This window comes from Lipomyces japonicus (assembly GCF_038497905.1).
Source record: "Lipomyces japonicus strain CBS 7319 unplaced genomic scaffold V1514scaffold_26, whole genome shotgun sequence".
NCBI classification, from domain to species: Eukaryota; Fungi; Ascomycota; class Lipomycetes; order Lipomycetales; family Lipomycetaceae; genus Lipomyces; species Lipomyces japonicus.
This window is the reverse complement of record NW_027117838.1, coordinates 158,815-173,917: the sequence shown is the minus strand read 5'-3', so window position 1 is coordinate 173,917 and position 15,103 is coordinate 158,815. Positions and strand designations below refer to the sequence as shown.

The 15,103-nt window shown below is 45.9% G+C and overlaps 10 protein-coding genes across 10 annotated transcripts; 5 read left to right on the top strand and 5 right to left on the bottom strand.

Moving 5' to 3' along the window:
* The first annotated feature begins 204 nt into the window (after nt 1-204).
* Nucleotides 205-1,520, top strand: V1514DRAFT_333056 (uncharacterized protein). Its single transcript, XM_066927970.1, has one exon. It carries the CDS (start codon nt 407-409, stop codon nt 1,457-1,459), a length of 1,053 nt encoding a protein of 350 aa, XP_066782698.1. The 5' UTR covers nt 205-406; the 3' UTR covers nt 1,460-1,520.
* A 101-nt stretch (nt 1,521-1,621) lies between these two features.
* On the top strand, nt 1,622-4,345 carry V1514DRAFT_333053 (WD40-repeat-containing domain protein). Its single transcript, XM_066927969.1, has 4 exons — nt 1,622-1,883; nt 1,937-2,088; nt 2,145-2,431; nt 2,479-4,345. Exons 1-4 carry the CDS (start codon nt 1,689-1,691, stop codon nt 4,293-4,295), a joined length of 2,451 nt encoding a protein of 816 aa, XP_066782697.1. The 5' UTR covers nt 1,622-1,688; the 3' UTR covers nt 4,296-4,345.
* An 8-nt stretch (nt 4,346-4,353) lies between these two features.
* On the bottom strand, nt 4,354-4,951 carry V1514DRAFT_282269 (uncharacterized protein; the record flags this gene model as incomplete). The annotated part of the gene is made up of 3 exons (XM_066925094.1): nt 4,354-4,422; nt 4,503-4,635; nt 4,704-4,951. 3 exons carry the CDS (start codon nt 4,949-4,951, stop codon nt 4,354-4,356), a joined length of 450 nt encoding a protein of 149 aa, XP_066782696.1.
* Nucleotides 4,952-5,155: 204 nt separating this feature from the next.
* On the top strand, nt 5,156-6,422 carry V1514DRAFT_333049 (nucleoporin complex subunit 54-domain-containing protein). The gene is made up of 2 exons (XM_066927968.1): nt 5,156-5,278; nt 5,371-6,422. Exons 1-2 carry the CDS (start codon nt 5,185-5,187, stop codon nt 6,111-6,113), a joined length of 837 nt encoding a protein of 278 aa, XP_066782695.1. The 5' UTR covers nt 5,156-5,184; the 3' UTR covers nt 6,114-6,422.
* Nucleotides 6,423-7,270: 848 nt separating this feature from the next.
* On the bottom strand, nt 7,271-8,677 carry V1514DRAFT_333045 (uncharacterized protein). The gene has a single exon (XM_066927967.1). The coding sequence runs from the start codon at nt 8,597-8,599 to the stop codon at nt 7,520-7,522; it is 1,080 nt and encodes a 359-aa protein (XP_066782694.1). The 5' UTR covers nt 8,600-8,677; the 3' UTR covers nt 7,271-7,519.
* Nucleotides 8,678-8,827: 150 nt separating this feature from the next.
* On the bottom strand, nt 8,828-9,859 carry V1514DRAFT_333044 (uncharacterized protein). The gene has a single exon (XM_066927966.1). It carries the CDS (start codon nt 9,805-9,807, stop codon nt 8,917-8,919), a length of 891 nt encoding a protein of 296 aa, XP_066782693.1. The 5' UTR covers nt 9,808-9,859; the 3' UTR covers nt 8,828-8,916.
* A 475-nt stretch (nt 9,860-10,334) lies between these two features.
* Nucleotides 10,335-11,470, top strand: V1514DRAFT_333041 (uncharacterized protein). Its single transcript, XM_066927965.1, has one exon. It carries the CDS (start codon nt 10,433-10,435, stop codon nt 11,288-11,290), a length of 858 nt encoding a protein of 285 aa, XP_066782692.1. The 5' UTR covers nt 10,335-10,432; the 3' UTR covers nt 11,291-11,470.
* On the bottom strand, nt 11,245-11,768 carry V1514DRAFT_333040 (coiled-coil-containing protein 72). Its single transcript, XM_066927964.1, has 3 exons — nt 11,713-11,768; nt 11,503-11,650; nt 11,245-11,425 (listed from the first exon to the last, which is right to left on the bottom strand). The coding sequence occupies exons 1-3, from the start codon at nt 11,741-11,743 to the stop codon at nt 11,410-11,412; spliced, it is 195 nt and encodes a 64-aa protein (XP_066782691.1). The 5' UTR covers nt 11,744-11,768; the 3' UTR covers nt 11,245-11,409.
* A 123-nt stretch (nt 11,769-11,891) lies between these two features.
* Nucleotides 11,892-13,604, top strand: V1514DRAFT_333038 (serine/threonine protein kinase). The gene has a single exon (XM_066927963.1). The coding sequence runs from the start codon at nt 11,965-11,967 to the stop codon at nt 13,486-13,488; it is 1,524 nt and encodes a 507-aa protein (XP_066782690.1). The 5' UTR covers nt 11,892-11,964; the 3' UTR covers nt 13,489-13,604.
* V1514DRAFT_333037 (hemolysin-III related-domain-containing protein) lies at nt 13,492-14,936 on the bottom strand. The gene has a single exon (XM_066927962.1). It carries the CDS (start codon nt 14,705-14,707, stop codon nt 13,607-13,609), a length of 1,101 nt encoding a protein of 366 aa, XP_066782689.1. The 5' UTR covers nt 14,708-14,936; the 3' UTR covers nt 13,492-13,606.
* Nucleotides 14,937-15,103: the final 167 nt, after the last annotated feature.

Sequence of the window (15,103 nt, the reverse complement as noted above, 5' to 3'; positions counted from 1 at the left end):
CATAGCGCCTCTATGACTTCATTCTTACAAGAATCTTAGCTAATGAGAGCGCGTCCCGGAATGTCGTGATTGCCAATTGAGTTCGCGGTCAGATCAAGATGACTGAGCAATGACTAAAGCCTATGACGGTACCCAATTGTACGCCTTGTAAACGATACACATTAATTACTAGAGTTGAACCGGGCCTATGTTACAGTCTTGCAGATGTGATATGTACTATTTAACTTGGAAATAAATATTTAAAAACCACAAGCCATCTCGGGAATGGTACAATCTAAAAAACCAATTGCTTTTAATTGTTTTTGTAGCGCGGTGAGAGGCGCACGCCGAATACTCTTATCCCCAGACGCCAATTGAGGGAATACAAAATTAACTACCCTTTTTGTTGTTTGTAGAACCAATTCCCATGACTGCAATTTCTCAGATTCCGCAATCGTTTAAAGACTTACCTGACTACGACGACCTGCCAGACAAGGCTCGGTTCTGGCAATGGGGTCCGGCTGGTTCCGAAACAGAGGGCCTGGGCATATTGAACCTGCAGACTCCAGAACTGGTTGCCAGGGCTGCAGCACAAGAGATTAGAACGGGTGATCGAACAGGTCTTGGTTGGCAATTTCATCTGCTGGACTACCCCGGTTTCAAGCGTCGCGAATTTGGTCACAAAATAAAATGGTCTACATATCCATGGTCACTCGATGACGAATACGAATTAAACCCGCAACAGTCATCACAATGGGACGGGTTCAGGCATCATTCGCAGCAACTAGACCGCACCAAGACCCGGGACGAACAAGCCGGGGCTGAAAATGCTGATCAGGTAGCCGTGTGGTTCGGTGGCACGACCCCGAGCGAGATCATATCCGAAGGCGTTGACGGCCTGAAATCTCCACGTATTGGCATTCATTTCTGGGCCAACAAAGGTCTTTCAGGTAGGGGTGTATTACTCGATTACGCTACATGGGCTGAGGAACAAGGAATCAAATACAGCACGTTTGACTCCCATGCCATTGCTCATGCCGACCTGCTCAAGGTGGCAGAAAGATTTAACGTCAAATTTGAACCCGGAGACTTGTTGTTTGTGCGAATCGGGCTCACCAAGGAATGGCTGTCGCATGATGCTAAGTGGAAACGCGACATCCAGGTCCGCACTCAGGCCAGGTATGCCGGCTTGGCTCAATCAACCGAGCTAATGCGGTGGATTTGGAATAATCATTTCACTGCTTTGGCAAGTGATTCTGTTTCGTTTGAGGTCTACCCCAATCCTATTCAAGACCCGGCATTATCGGTCCATCAAACCTGCCTTGCAGGTTGGGGCGTGCCAATCGGTGAGCTTTTCGATCTCGATGCTCTAGCTGATCTGTGCAAGCGCCATGGGCGGTACTCATTTTTTGTAACCAGCATGCCTTTTAATGCAGTCGGTGGAGTATCATCGCCACCTAATGCAATGGCCATTTTTTAAGCCAGAATATAAAATAGTTAACGTTAGAACTAGATCAATATAACTGGTATACTACCTTAAATAGTTGACTAACTAACTAGCTTTACATTTTACATAATCAATCACGTAATGCAATGCGCGTTAAACACCCCGGCCAAAAAAAAAAATCTGCAAACGCGTTAACGCGTTCAAGTCATTTTGAGCAGGTTCGGGTCATTTTGGTAAAATACGTAAACAATTCCAACAACAAATGACGACCCAGAGGGCAATCGTGCCTCGATATGCTCACCCGGCTGGGCTTACTCGATTAGCCTATTCTTCTGATGGAGTTTTTTTATTAACAGTGGGTTCAAACCGATTGATTCGCAAGTTCACTGTTGATTCGGAAGACGAACCAGCCACGATTGAACATCATGAAGACAGCATTGTCGGTCTTGCAACTTCGGTAAGAACAATATATATAATGATTTTTTTTCAAGTTCTTATGTAATTGGTTAGAAACATCAGTTTGTTACTTGCTCTGAGGATGGAACCGCAAGTTTGTTTTCATTGGACGGCAAGGCAGATGAAACCATGATCATGCGTCAGTCATTACCGATTCGTGACGTTGCGTTCAGTCCTGATGGTGAATGGATTGGCATTGCCGGAGAGTATGACAAATTATAATGTTTTTTATTATTATTTAAATGCTAACGAGCGTATTTAGTGAAACGGTAGTCAAATTAGTAAATTCAGTAAACCCATTAAGGACAATCAGCCTGCCAGGACATAGCGCGGCAGTTCGGCATGTCTCGTTTCATCCAAATGGTGTGTTGGTCGCAACAAGTAGTGCTGATGGAACATTACGAATTTTTGATATCAGCACGGAAGAACCTCAGTTGATCAAAACAATCGACAGCATTGCACCGGTGGTGGATGCGGTTGATGATGCTTGCACAAAGATTGCATGGCATCCTGACGGTCGCGTGTTTGCAACACAAAACAAAACACGAGGTATACACTAAATTTGTGAGATTAATTTTTCATCTAATAGTAAGTAGATATTGTTACGATTTCAAGAGCAAACTGGAATAACGAACGATCATTCGCTTCGGGTCATATGGGAATTATTAATGATTACGAATGGTCACCCAATGGTGCTTACCTCGCCACCTCAGGTTCGGATGGCAAGATTTTAATCTGGGATACCAAAAATCAATCCATCGTTGCTACTCATTTTTACAAAAACACCTTAAACTTGCGATGGCATCCTTCCAAAAACGTAATTTCATTCACAACCACGTTGGGACAATTATACACGCTTGCCGAGGCCATTACTGCAAATCGATACGAGCCACCGTTCGGCAGGACCGTGCATGCGGCACCTTTGATTAATGATCCTACCGCTGGCGTGGTGGCAACTTCACGCACCAGGCAGGCTACGAACGATGACCATAGCCTGTTTGAAGACGAAGTGGATAATTGGATTGAAGACGACGACGGTCAAGGCTACAGAATTCCAGATTATGACGATCAGCATGGAGATGATGTTTACTACGATGGCCCGCCAAGTAAGCGGCAACGACAGTTCGCCAACACCAGCACAACGACAACCACGGCTGTGCAACACCTGCCGTTTCAGCCAGGCAGCACGCAGTGGAAAAACAACAGGCGGTACCTTGCGCTGAACTCGATCGGATACATTTGGACCGTCGAGCAGGATCTAAACAACACGGTCACAGTCAGTTTTTTTGATCGCGGCTTGCATCGCGAATACCATTTTGCCGACCACGTCATGTTTGACAAGGCAAGCCTGACCGCTGACGCTGCCTTGTTTGCCCTGACTGGTGGTGATGACAACAGCAACAACAGCAAAGTTGCCGGCAGGGTATTTTTCCGAACTCATGAAAGCCTTGTGGATGCATGGGAAATCGTGTTCCCCGATGGAGAATATGTTAGTGCGATTGCACTTTCTGATACAACCGCCGTGGTGTGCACGTCGGCAGGGTACGTGCGAGTATACAGTTTGAACGGCGGTACGCCTTTACGCGTCTACCGGCAACTTGCCAATCCGATCGTCACATGTGCCGCATTCGATGACTTTGTGTTTATAATTCGCAATACCGGCCACGGTCAAATGTCATACTCAATCGAGAACGTCAAGTTTGATGAAACATTGCAAAAAAATGACGTTGTGGACGCTACCGAACTTGTGTCCGTGTTTTGGTCAGAAGAAGGTGACCCGTACGTGTTTGATTCGCGCGGCGTGTTGTTAGTCTTGTTGCATTGGCGGCAACCGTTGCAAGCCAAATGGGTGCCGCTGCTTGATACGGGCGCGCTTGCCAAGGCAAGGGAAAACAAGGACGAAAAATTTTGGCCGCTGGGAATCTCTCACGGCAAGTTTAATTGCATTATTCTTAAAGGTGGTGAAAAACATCCATACATTCCATTACCAATCTCATCCGAATTGGATTTAAAAATGCCAGTCGTGATTGCTGCTGCCGATGGCGAATCCGGCTCATCTGCTGAAGGTGCCGGATTGGAAGAACAGTACATGCGGGAAACTGTGAACTTGCAATTGTTTCGGGACGCTGCCGCTGGCGTCAACGTGGACGTGAACGATGATAACAACGAGATTAACAGAAAAGAACTAGAGATTGACAAGGTATTACTTCAAGTGCTAGCACACGCTTGCAAAAATGGCAAGGACGGCAAAGCGCGGGGTATAATTTCGTTGATTCACAAGGACCAAGCACTTGCTGCAGCCGTGCGTATAGCGCAGCGATACGACATGACCATATTGGCCGAACGCATCACAAGAGAAATCGAACGGCGGCAGGAGGCTGTCGATGAAGACAACGATGAAAAATTTGTATAAAGAAAAGGATGGACAATGTATATTAATTTAAAAAAAAAATTTAAAAAAAACCACTTTTCTATGCCGGACTTCTCTTTCGCTCATTGACCTGCACGCCCTCAGCCCCGGGAATAACTTTGTGCAGGTTCTGTAACCAATCGTCATGTTAGCAAACCATGATCGTATGCCTATCCAAATGCAAAAAAAAAAAAAAAAAAAAAAACGTACCAAGAACTTGGCCACACAGTCATTGAGTGGGAATTCTTCTTTTCTGCAACGCTTGAGTTCATGATTATTCTTCTCTAAGCAATCCCAATGGGACTGGAAAACTTCTGAGCAATTCTTGCTAATATCTTGAAGCCTGAGTGATTTGGACAGTTAGCACAAATTGAAATCCTCCCCCCGCATGAACTTGCCAATAAAACATACACAGACGCGGCACATCGAGTCACTCGACGACCTTCCTTAAGACAATCAAGTTCAGGCGAACCTTTTGCCTGGCTCCGGCAAAGCATAAAATCTTCATTATAAGCCGCGCATCTGGCACCAATGAAATAACTGGCCGACAACAACGGAGCCGAAGTGGCACCGATTTCGTTAACTGTCGGAATATGACTTGGCAATGGTGTTGGGTCGGTAATGTAATATGGCTTTGTATGAATTTCCCGTTGCACCATTGTTTAACTATATGCGAATTGTATATCAGCTAATTGTAAGTTGTTGATTACAACCACGGCAACGTTTGGTTTTTGGGAATTTTGGTGGTTTGAATCCGAGAGCGCTGATTTGCAGGAAGGTCAGGGCCGGGTAAATCAGGGCAGCAAGTGCAAAATAAATCAAACGTGAATTCAAGCAAACCGAATATATAAAATAATAAATATATATATATGTATATATATATATATTAATTATGGCATTTAATCCGTCACAGTCATTAAGTCAATCGGTGTTGGGCAGGTCAGATGTGAACGTTAATGTAAACGGATTTGAGCAAATTCCTGGTGGTAAGTTTTTAGCCAGGAACGATGGATCATTTGATCAATTTCCATGGCATCCTATATATGAATTCGGATTCAGGTCTAATAAACTATTTTAGCACCGTCAATTGCGGAACAATTGCAACGAATCAAAAATTCATGGGATCCCAGTTCACCAGATTGCGCGTTTCAATATTATTTTTACAACAAGGTGCCAGCCGAACAGGCCGCATTGTATGTCAAGCCAGCAAATCAAGATGCAAGCAAATGGGAAGCCGCAGTGGCACGTCGTCCGGATGCAGGTTCAGTACCAGTTCTTGCCTGTGGATTTTCCGATTTATCTCGCCGGGTTGAACAACAAGAACGACAAGTGGCAGCTTACAGGGCACGCATGCACGACATCAACGCCAAATTGGTGGAACTGATTGCCCGACATGACCTGAGCACTACGGTCAAGACTGCCGAGTTGCGGGCTAAGCACGTGCAAGTTGCTCATCGCACGATGCGGCTGGCCCGCAAGATCGAGGTCCTGCGCAGTCGCGGATACGCATTGCGACCTGCAGAGGAAGACTTGCGACGACAATTGGAGATTTTGATTCGGGCAGTGGAAGACCCGGCCGTGTTTGGCAAGATGAATGAAGTGTGGGCCCGGTTAAGTGTCGTGCGTGATCGCGTGGCTGAAGTGGCTAATGGCGGTTCAGATCCGCAACAGCAATTGCAACAGCAAGCCGCGATCGAATGGGATGACGAGGAAGGGATCGAAAAAATTGCCAGGATTTTGAAAGCTCAACAAGCTGGCTTGGTATACCTGGCGGAGATTTTACGGACTGACCGGGAAGAGGTCGAGACCATGATACGATAACAGGCGTGTTGATGTTTTATTGTGTATGATTAGCAATGGAATTTAATTTTTTTTTTTGAATGCACTATCGTGCAGCGATTAACATTAATCATTACTCATGTACACAGTAAAATCCACTTCACATGAACCAAAGAGCAAGCATTTATTTATGCGGTGAGAATCATTTTAGATTGAACACCTGCGTTTTGACAAATTTAGGACCTGCCGAATTTGCAACTTTCATTCATGAAAATTATCAATGTTCTATCATATCATGACACATTACAAGTTCAAATAAAATAAAGCAAATAAAGTGCTCTTGTGCGACATATAAATAGTAACATTTGACATATCACGTTCATTTGAAGGAAAACTAATCAAAAAAAAAAAACAATCGTGCAAGTGCAACGTACAAGCTATCCATGAATAATAGTAATATAATAAATCAAATAAAAGCAACACCATAGAAGAGTGCTGCGATCTTGATTCTACATATATTTTAACAACATTTATAGCATTTGCATTATGAATTGTGTAGCATGAAATTAGCTATATCACATGATTGCACTATACGCCAGCTATAAGTAATAAAGCCACCGGAAAGAGAACTGATGAAAGCTGGCTTGACGTGTCGACACAAAAAATAAGTTACATTACATGGTGATGTAAAAGGTTCATTGAATGAAAATAAATATTAATATAAATGCTTTCTTGTTTAGCTTGCTTAAGCAATTCGGATCAGCATTGCTCAATCATATCAACAGCATAACTTATGGACAAATTAGAGAGCCGTATAACCAGTCTGTTACTAAGCACACAGTAAGCATTAGGTAATGCACAAATTATGTAACTATGTGCCAACCGCCCAAGCCACAAGTCATCTCACTAAGCCAAAAACAAACCTGAGAAGTGATGAGGAGTGATCAAGGTGAAATGAGTCAGATGCGAGTTTTGTTGGAATTGCAATTGCACCGCAATGACATCGTTCAACTGCTTGCTTATTACATCACGTTTTAACATGACAAGCCTTGCCGCATTGGGGAGAGTTTTCTTATCATGATGATATTGTGATGGACAGTTATGCATTTTGCTCGATATGGCTTGATTCAACCCCGCTCTTGTAAATAGGCACAACAAAAGCGTACGTACGTTTTTACTCAACAACAACCACAAAAAAGATGGAGAATTAATGTATTATGATGATGAATCAATAAAAAAAAATAAAAAAATGTAAAAATACAACCGACCATAAAATGCATGTACCGAAGAGTGAAAATATATAAAAAATAAAAATAAAAAATTAACCCAACCATTCGCCAATGAATATAAAAGGAGGCGAAAAAAAAAAAAGATGAAAAAGACCAGCCCATTCGCCTAAATGAATATACAGAATGTAAAAAAAAAAAAAAGATAAAAAAATAATGTGCTCAATTTAAGTACGGATCAAGGAACTTCTGATCAAACCAACCAACGCGTTCAAACGCGACAAACAACCTGGTCGCCTTGTTCACGTCAATGCGACACGCCTTTTGTGAATCCGTACGACGAAATTGCAAGCCCTTGCGAGCACGAAACACGCGCTCGGCAAAGATGCGCTTTTTGGAATCAAGATACATCATGCAAGGCAGGCGCAAGATCGACGCCAATTGAAGTTCGGCCGGATGAAGCAACTCACGATCAGGATCATCCGATAGGTCCATTGCGTTGCCCTTCCAGTCCGTGCGCATGGCCTTGGACCCATCCAGGGTAGAAATTGATGGGCAAAAATCAGGCAGGTTATCGTAGTCAATGTCGTGCACGGTTGATAACGCCGATGATGATGGAGAGGACGATGGCGATGACGTTGATTTGGATGCCGATGCAGATAAAGGAGAAGAAGAACCAGCTGCTGCTGATTTGGAATGATTATGAACAAATTCAGCTACCACACCAGAAAAATGCCTTGAATGTGGACGAGATGATCTAGCAGGGGATGACGGAGGGTGTGACGAGGACGAATGCTTGCCTGACCGGACCTTGGTCACGCGGGCAGGCACGCCGCCGGCACGCGATCTGACCTTGCCGGCATCAATTGAGGACAATGCAGCCGGAGAAGACACTGCGGCAGCGTATTGAGACTTGTACAAGTGCAAAAGCTTGCGCTGTGTCCGCAGCCATGCGTGCGGATCACGAGCATAGTGGTCAAACACGACGGGCTGGAGCAATGCGGCAGCGGACGGAGACGAATTGTTGCTGCGTCGCTTGGCAGCAATTTGTTGGCGTTGACGAACCACGTCAACCAATGGCGGAAACAGATTGGTGCTGGACGACGACGACGACGACAGCGGCGGCGGTGTTGTTGGCTTGGAGCTGGTGGCAAACAAGACCGCATCGCGGGCAAACGGCGACGGCGGCGGCGACAAGATCAGCGGGGCAGAACGAGGACTGTGGGCAATCTGCTTTGCAGCAAATGCGTCCATGCCAATGTCATCGGCAAGTGACGGCGTCGGAAGCAACGAGGCAGACATTGGTAGCGTGAGAGGTGTGGGAAGCAAAAAAAAAAAACAGCACAAGGGACTGCCGAACGGATTTTTAAACCGTTTCGGCTATGGCTCGTTGGGAGAAAAGAAGAAAAAAAAAACTCCCAACTGTGCACGTGCACGGCGCAAAACCCAAAACCCAAAACGCAAAGGGAAAGTCCTGCGCCACTCGCGCTACGTCATCGTGGTGTGGTAGTGGCGCCGCCAATGACTAAGAGCGTACTAAGCAGGGCAGCTATTGACTGTAACTATCTGAATCCTGCGTTTATTACATACGTACATACATGCCATATAGCTAGCTATCTTTACTTTGCCCGCCGGCGACCAATGATAGGCCGGCTCCAATCCGCCACAAGCTTGTCGGCCGTGCGCTTGATCCCAAGCTGAGGCCGGCGACTCTTGTGATAAAACAACACGACCTTGCCCACGCCACTCTCCCGTAAATGAGCAGTCTTGATGGGCAGCGTTTCCAGTGCGGCAAATAGTGTCGATTGAATCGCGTAAGCGGGCAATGACCCGTCCGGCAGCGGCTCCAGCCAAAGCCGGACTGATTCCAACAGGTTATTATCCAAAATCGCGTCCGCGTAGGCATGCTTCTGCACCGACTCTCGCACCTCCGCCAACATGGCCAACTTGTGCGTGGCCGGCACGCCTGCCCGCACTGCTTCCGCGTCCGCGTAGGCTGCCTGCCGCATGCGCTCTCGCAGGTCAATCACTCGGTCGTCCTGCATGGCTTCCAGGTCATCCTCATCTGCTTTCCGTCGTTTCTTTTTCGTCGTCTTGAGCGCCGCGTCAACTCGTTCTTCAATCTCTCGCGTCCGAGCCGTGGCTGGGTCGTCTGGTTCGGCTGCCACCCGGTCATGATCATCGTGTTCGGCCCCACCTGCTGTGCCAGCGCCAACCCGTGACCGCCGTTGCCGTCGTTTCTCCTTCGTAGTCTTGCGCTTCTTCACCGTGCCACCTTCTTCCGTCGTTCGCTTGTGCCGCTGCAATTTGTACACCTCCTCCGTGATGGGCAAGCCGATAGCATCTTCGTCAATGTCCTTAAACTGTTCCTCATCCAGCTCTGACAACGCTTCATCATCGTCGTCGTCATCATTTGCGATCTCCTCATCATCGTCAAATATCGCTTTCACTGCCTCCTCTTGATCGTTCTTGACTTCATTCTCATGATCTTTTTCCTGATTGTCCGACATTTTTGCTCTTGCACTGCTCCTTCAACCGGGCACAGGTGCTGTTCATTAAATGTCTAGCAACAATTCGAGTTTTCTCGCACCAACGCTGCGACAGTTATGCGCTTACCTAACCAGCACTGCAGTCTTACTAGTCAACTGATGAACATCTTTTCAATCCATCCTTGTTCATTATTACCTCTCTACAATCATGTTCCAGGAACAACCACAATTTTCAGAAGACGACATCAAGCGTGCTGACAACATTGCCACCTACACGATCGTGTCGGCGGTCGGTACTGCCGTTGTGCTTTTCTTCAGTATGAAATTATCCTGAATTATTTTTTTTTTTTTTTTACTGACTCAATCATCATTACCTACAGCTCCCTCCGTTTTTGGATTTTTTTCCAAGTAAAACAATATAGGCCTTTGTTGCTTAAAAGTTTGGTTCATTACCAAAAAAAATAAATAAAATAAAATAAAAATTAGACTTGTGTACATAAATGGCAAATAGAATTATGGTTGCATCATATTTAATCTGTAAGCCAATATCAACCCTGGATTTTTTATCATCCGGCCTGAACTGATTGTAAAATCTATCCGTGGGAACATTTCCGTTTCCATTTCGGTTCAACAACCTTGATATGCCATGTCAGTGTCGTCAAATCGTGCATTTCGCCAAAAATCTACAGTATCAAATAACAGCAGCAGCAGCAGCAGGACCGGCCATGCCTTCTCAGGGCTGGTGTCCAGAGGTTCAGCCGAAGTGCATGATTTAATGACTAGCTCGGCCGACCAGCACGCATATTTTGCCGCACTTCAACAACGCTATCTTAAACTATGCGCTGATGCGTCTGACATTGATACCCTTCGCACGACGCTAACCGCAGGTGATGGCGAACTTGCCAGCATCATCATGGGCCTGCGCCGACTGCGTGAAATCCTAGTTGCGACCTCATCATTCGACCACTTTGCCCAAACCGTGTACCTTTTTTCGGTTCGGGTCGGCGTCGTGTCTGCTCATTATGAGACCTATTTACCCGCTTGCAAGCGATTACTCGATCATCATTTTTTACTCACGCCTGCCGAGCGGTCTGAAATCGGTAGCATCTACGTGCTGCACCTGGTGCACAAAACCGGTCACCATCACAATCATACCACGTCAGCACTTACTGCTGCTTACGATGCCATGGCCAAGTATGACCTGTTTGATGACTTGCGCCTGCGTCAAGTTCTCAGGGCATGGATTGATAAGGACTACGTGTTATGGCGGCGCAACCTGGATAACGAACCCGACCCCGGCCGAAGGCGCATCATGACCATGGCAGAACGAACGATGGTGATTGAAACATTAAAACGAATCGGAGCTTCGTATTTAAGTATTGAAAAAAGTGAATTGGAGAAGTTAACAGGATGGTCTTGGAACCGGTGCGTGACTGACTTGTCATGCGGTTGGCGACTGGAGGGATCAAAGATTATAATTAGAGAGCGCAAAAAGAAGGCGTGAAAAAGCATTCACATATATCTACATTATATAGTTATGTATATGTCCATATGCATGATTTGCAAACCCATTCTGTATTTATTACGCATCATGTTTTTTTTTTTAGTTCGTGCAACTTGAATTTACTTCTTGCCGGACCTGCATTGATTTGCTGTTAACAAGCAAACAAAAAAAAAAAAAAAAGATTCAACACCAGCACACCGTGTCGCACTCACTTCTTGATTCCGCCTCCAACAAGCGGACCACCTTTCGCTGCTTTGGCTGCCATTTCCTTGCGGGCAGCAGCTTCGGCCTTTTTCTTTTCTAAAAACGCCTTGTCGTCTTCATCCAAATCCTTCTTGTCCTTCTTTGGAGCCTTTAATGCTGTATTATCATTTTTTTTGATAAGCTTCAGTTAAAATCTCCTTTTATAACTTGGCACTTACGCTTAACTTTTCCTCCTTGCCTTCCCGACATGATATATAAATGTATTGAATAATTTGTGATTGGTATACAAAAATGAATTTAAATTTCCTGGCAAATTTAATCCTGGATTAGGGTACGGGTTTTGTTTTGGGCGATGACTATACAGAAAAAAAGTAAAATACGTAGAAATCAATTCAATGTTGTGGACGTGATCTCACCGGCTTCAATGCCTTGATGATTTAATTTCAATTTTATTTTTTTTAATTTTCTTTATGACATCGCTCTTGCCAGGGGAAATCTCCATTACGGAAACCCACAATGGCATCAAGCGCGGGTCTGATGCGGTGGACCATAATAATAATAGCAATGATGATGGTTTTAGTGCCAGCATGACGGAAGATGAAATTGTGGAAATGAGACGCAAACGGCGAAAGGAAGTGTTGAGCCGATTTCAATCTTCTCAAGCGTTACATAGTAATAGCACGAGCATTAGTGCCAGCACAACGAGCACGACCTCGTTTTCAGATATTGAAGTGCCGGTTCAAGTTCGCAGCAGGCACGCAAATGCTGAACCTGTGGTCGCCACCAGTACAACCACGACAACGACCACGAACACGAACGATGCAGAGTCATCAGATGATGACATGTTTGCCGATCATGACAAGAAAGATGCATCAATCAGTGCAAGCCCGGTTGCTGGCGGCACGGCAGCCGAACCTCGTCAGTCAACCAGGGTGGACGACTTTGACGACGCCGACGGCTATTACCGGGTCATCATTGGCGAGTCGCTGACAAGCCGGTACCGGGTCGTGGCCACGCTGGGCAAAGGCATGTTTTCATCAGTCATTCGCGCATTCGACCGCACCGATAACACGGACGTGGCTATCAAGATCATCCGCAGCAACGAAACCATGCGCAAGGCCGGCATGAAAGAGATTGCGATCTTAAACAAGCTGAATCAATCTGACGTTTATGACCGTGCCCACGTGGTCAGGCTGTTGCGAAATTTTGACTTCAAGGGCCATTCATGCCTCGTGTTTGAAGGATTGAGCATAAACTTGCGCGACATGCTCAAACGGTTCGGCCACGACGTTGGCTTAAACCTGTCCGCCGTGCGATCGTATTCGCGACAGATTTTTCTTGCATTGGCTCATTTTGGCAAAAACGACATTGTGCACGCCGACATCAAGCCCGACAACATCTTGGTGAACCAGTCTCGCAACGTGGTCAAGGTTTGCGATCTCGGTTCAGCGTCCGACATGTCTTGTGGATCCGAATCCGTGCCCATCACGCCATATTTGGTTTCACGGTTTTATCGGGCACCGGAATTGATTATTGGTGCCGAATATGATGCCGCGATCGACACCTGGTCGGTCGGTTGCACGTTGTTTGAATTATTCACGGGCACGATCTTGTTTCCTGGCCGCACCAACAATCACATGCTCAAGTTAATCATGGACAGTCGAGGCAAGTTGCCTCACAAGCTTATTCGTCGAGGCCAACTGGCCAGTAATCATTTTGATTCTCATTTGACGTTTCAATTTCGAGACTTGGATTCGTTAACTGGCAACTTGGTCACCAAGCCAATCAACTTTGCCGCCAACCAACCGATCCGAGGTCGGGATTTGAAAAACTTAATCAATGCCGGAAATAATAAGCAGTCATTATTACCGGTTGATCAGCAAAAATTGTTGGCAAGCTTTATTGATTTGGTTGACAAGTGCTTAAACTTGTCGCCTGAAAAGCGAATCACCCCACAACAGGCACTGCGGCATCCTTTTCTACATTCACCATGAGCAAACTATTTATTTATTTATTTTGCTTCTTTATTTAACTAGCAAAAAATTTGTAACAATAAAGTTGTACATATATATATATATATATATCTAATAGAAAAACGCCAACTCCTAAATCTTAAAATCCGGCTCGTTGACCATGACAAAACTTGTAAGCGCCAATGATTGCTACTAAATGAAACACGGCAGCAGTAACAACACAAACATGAAAGATTTGATGCGACGAGCCAAAAATGTCAAACTTTCCCGGCTTGAACCGTTCCGGCACTCTTGCCGCATAGATGGCTGCACCGGCGATATATAATCCACCTTCCGTGATTAATAACGGCAATTCGGTGCGATCAACCAATTCGTGAAACCCATATTTAAACCCGGCAAATGTCATGGGGATCACGCCGCTGAGTCCAAACACGACAAACATGAGGGCACGAAACGGGCGCCATTTAGGCAAGGCAAACTCATGCCTTAACGTCAACACCGTGCATATCGTACCCAAGCCACAAACCAGGGCCAAAAAAATTGGCATGTAATGCGGAATCGGATGCAAGCCGTAAAAAATGGCAGGCACGAAACTGCCAATGATTAAAAAAATAATGCCCAGGTAATCCAAGCGGTTGCCGAATTTGGCCACGGATTCAGAATGACAATTCAGGCAATGATAGGTTGATGACATGCCTAAGCATAACACGGCGCCAATGAAAAAAATCACAAACACAACGAAATCGGACGCCGACGTGGAATCATATCGAGGCAAGAAAATGTTTAACGTGATGCCGAGCACGATCAAGAAAAAAAGTGAGCCAATCAAGTGAGAATAAATATTAACCGATTCGTTATGCAAATATAACAATGACGAAGCGCATTGACGAAACGAAAAAGTTTCTCTTCTGTAACCGGACGTGATGAAATGATTGTCCTGCCGCCATGCCGGCAACTCGTCCCATAGCACCGTGACGATGCCTTTTGCAGCTGTCACCTGTGACAACGAGATTGAACTGTAGGATGGACCGTGATGGTGAGTATAGTGATGATGCTTGCCAGACGGTGATGACGACGCAGTCGAGGCTGAACTCGCAGCCGTCGTCGTCGTCGTCGTCGTCGTCGTGGCCGTGATTGTGACCGTGGCGGACAAGTTGCGCTGGTGATGGTCAGACGCGGCATGGGACGAGGCCGACGTGCTCGTCGCAAATGAGCATATCGGAGACTCCGCGACGGCCATTCTTCAAATCAACTCGGGTATCTTCGTTATGTTGTCCTTTCCCTTGGCCTTGTCGTTAATAATGGGATCATCAGGCGAAATTCGGCACCCGGCGGAAAGGCCAACCGCCGCACCAAGGTCTGACTCGGGCCGGCCGACCCCTGGAAAAAAAATCAAAAAAAAAACCAGAGTTGGTTTGCCCCAACAGAGCACGTGAAGAGCTCAGGCATGAATGCGGTCACGGCAGTCAATGGGCTCACTGGCACGTCGTTGTGAATTACTTGTTCCTTGGTTCTTGTTCCACGCATGATGCGACCGGTGCGACCGGTTTGTGGGTTCGGCATCACTGCGCCGTTATCGACGTCATCGACATCCGTCGGGGTTTGGATGAGGACAACATGATGATGCATCACCACG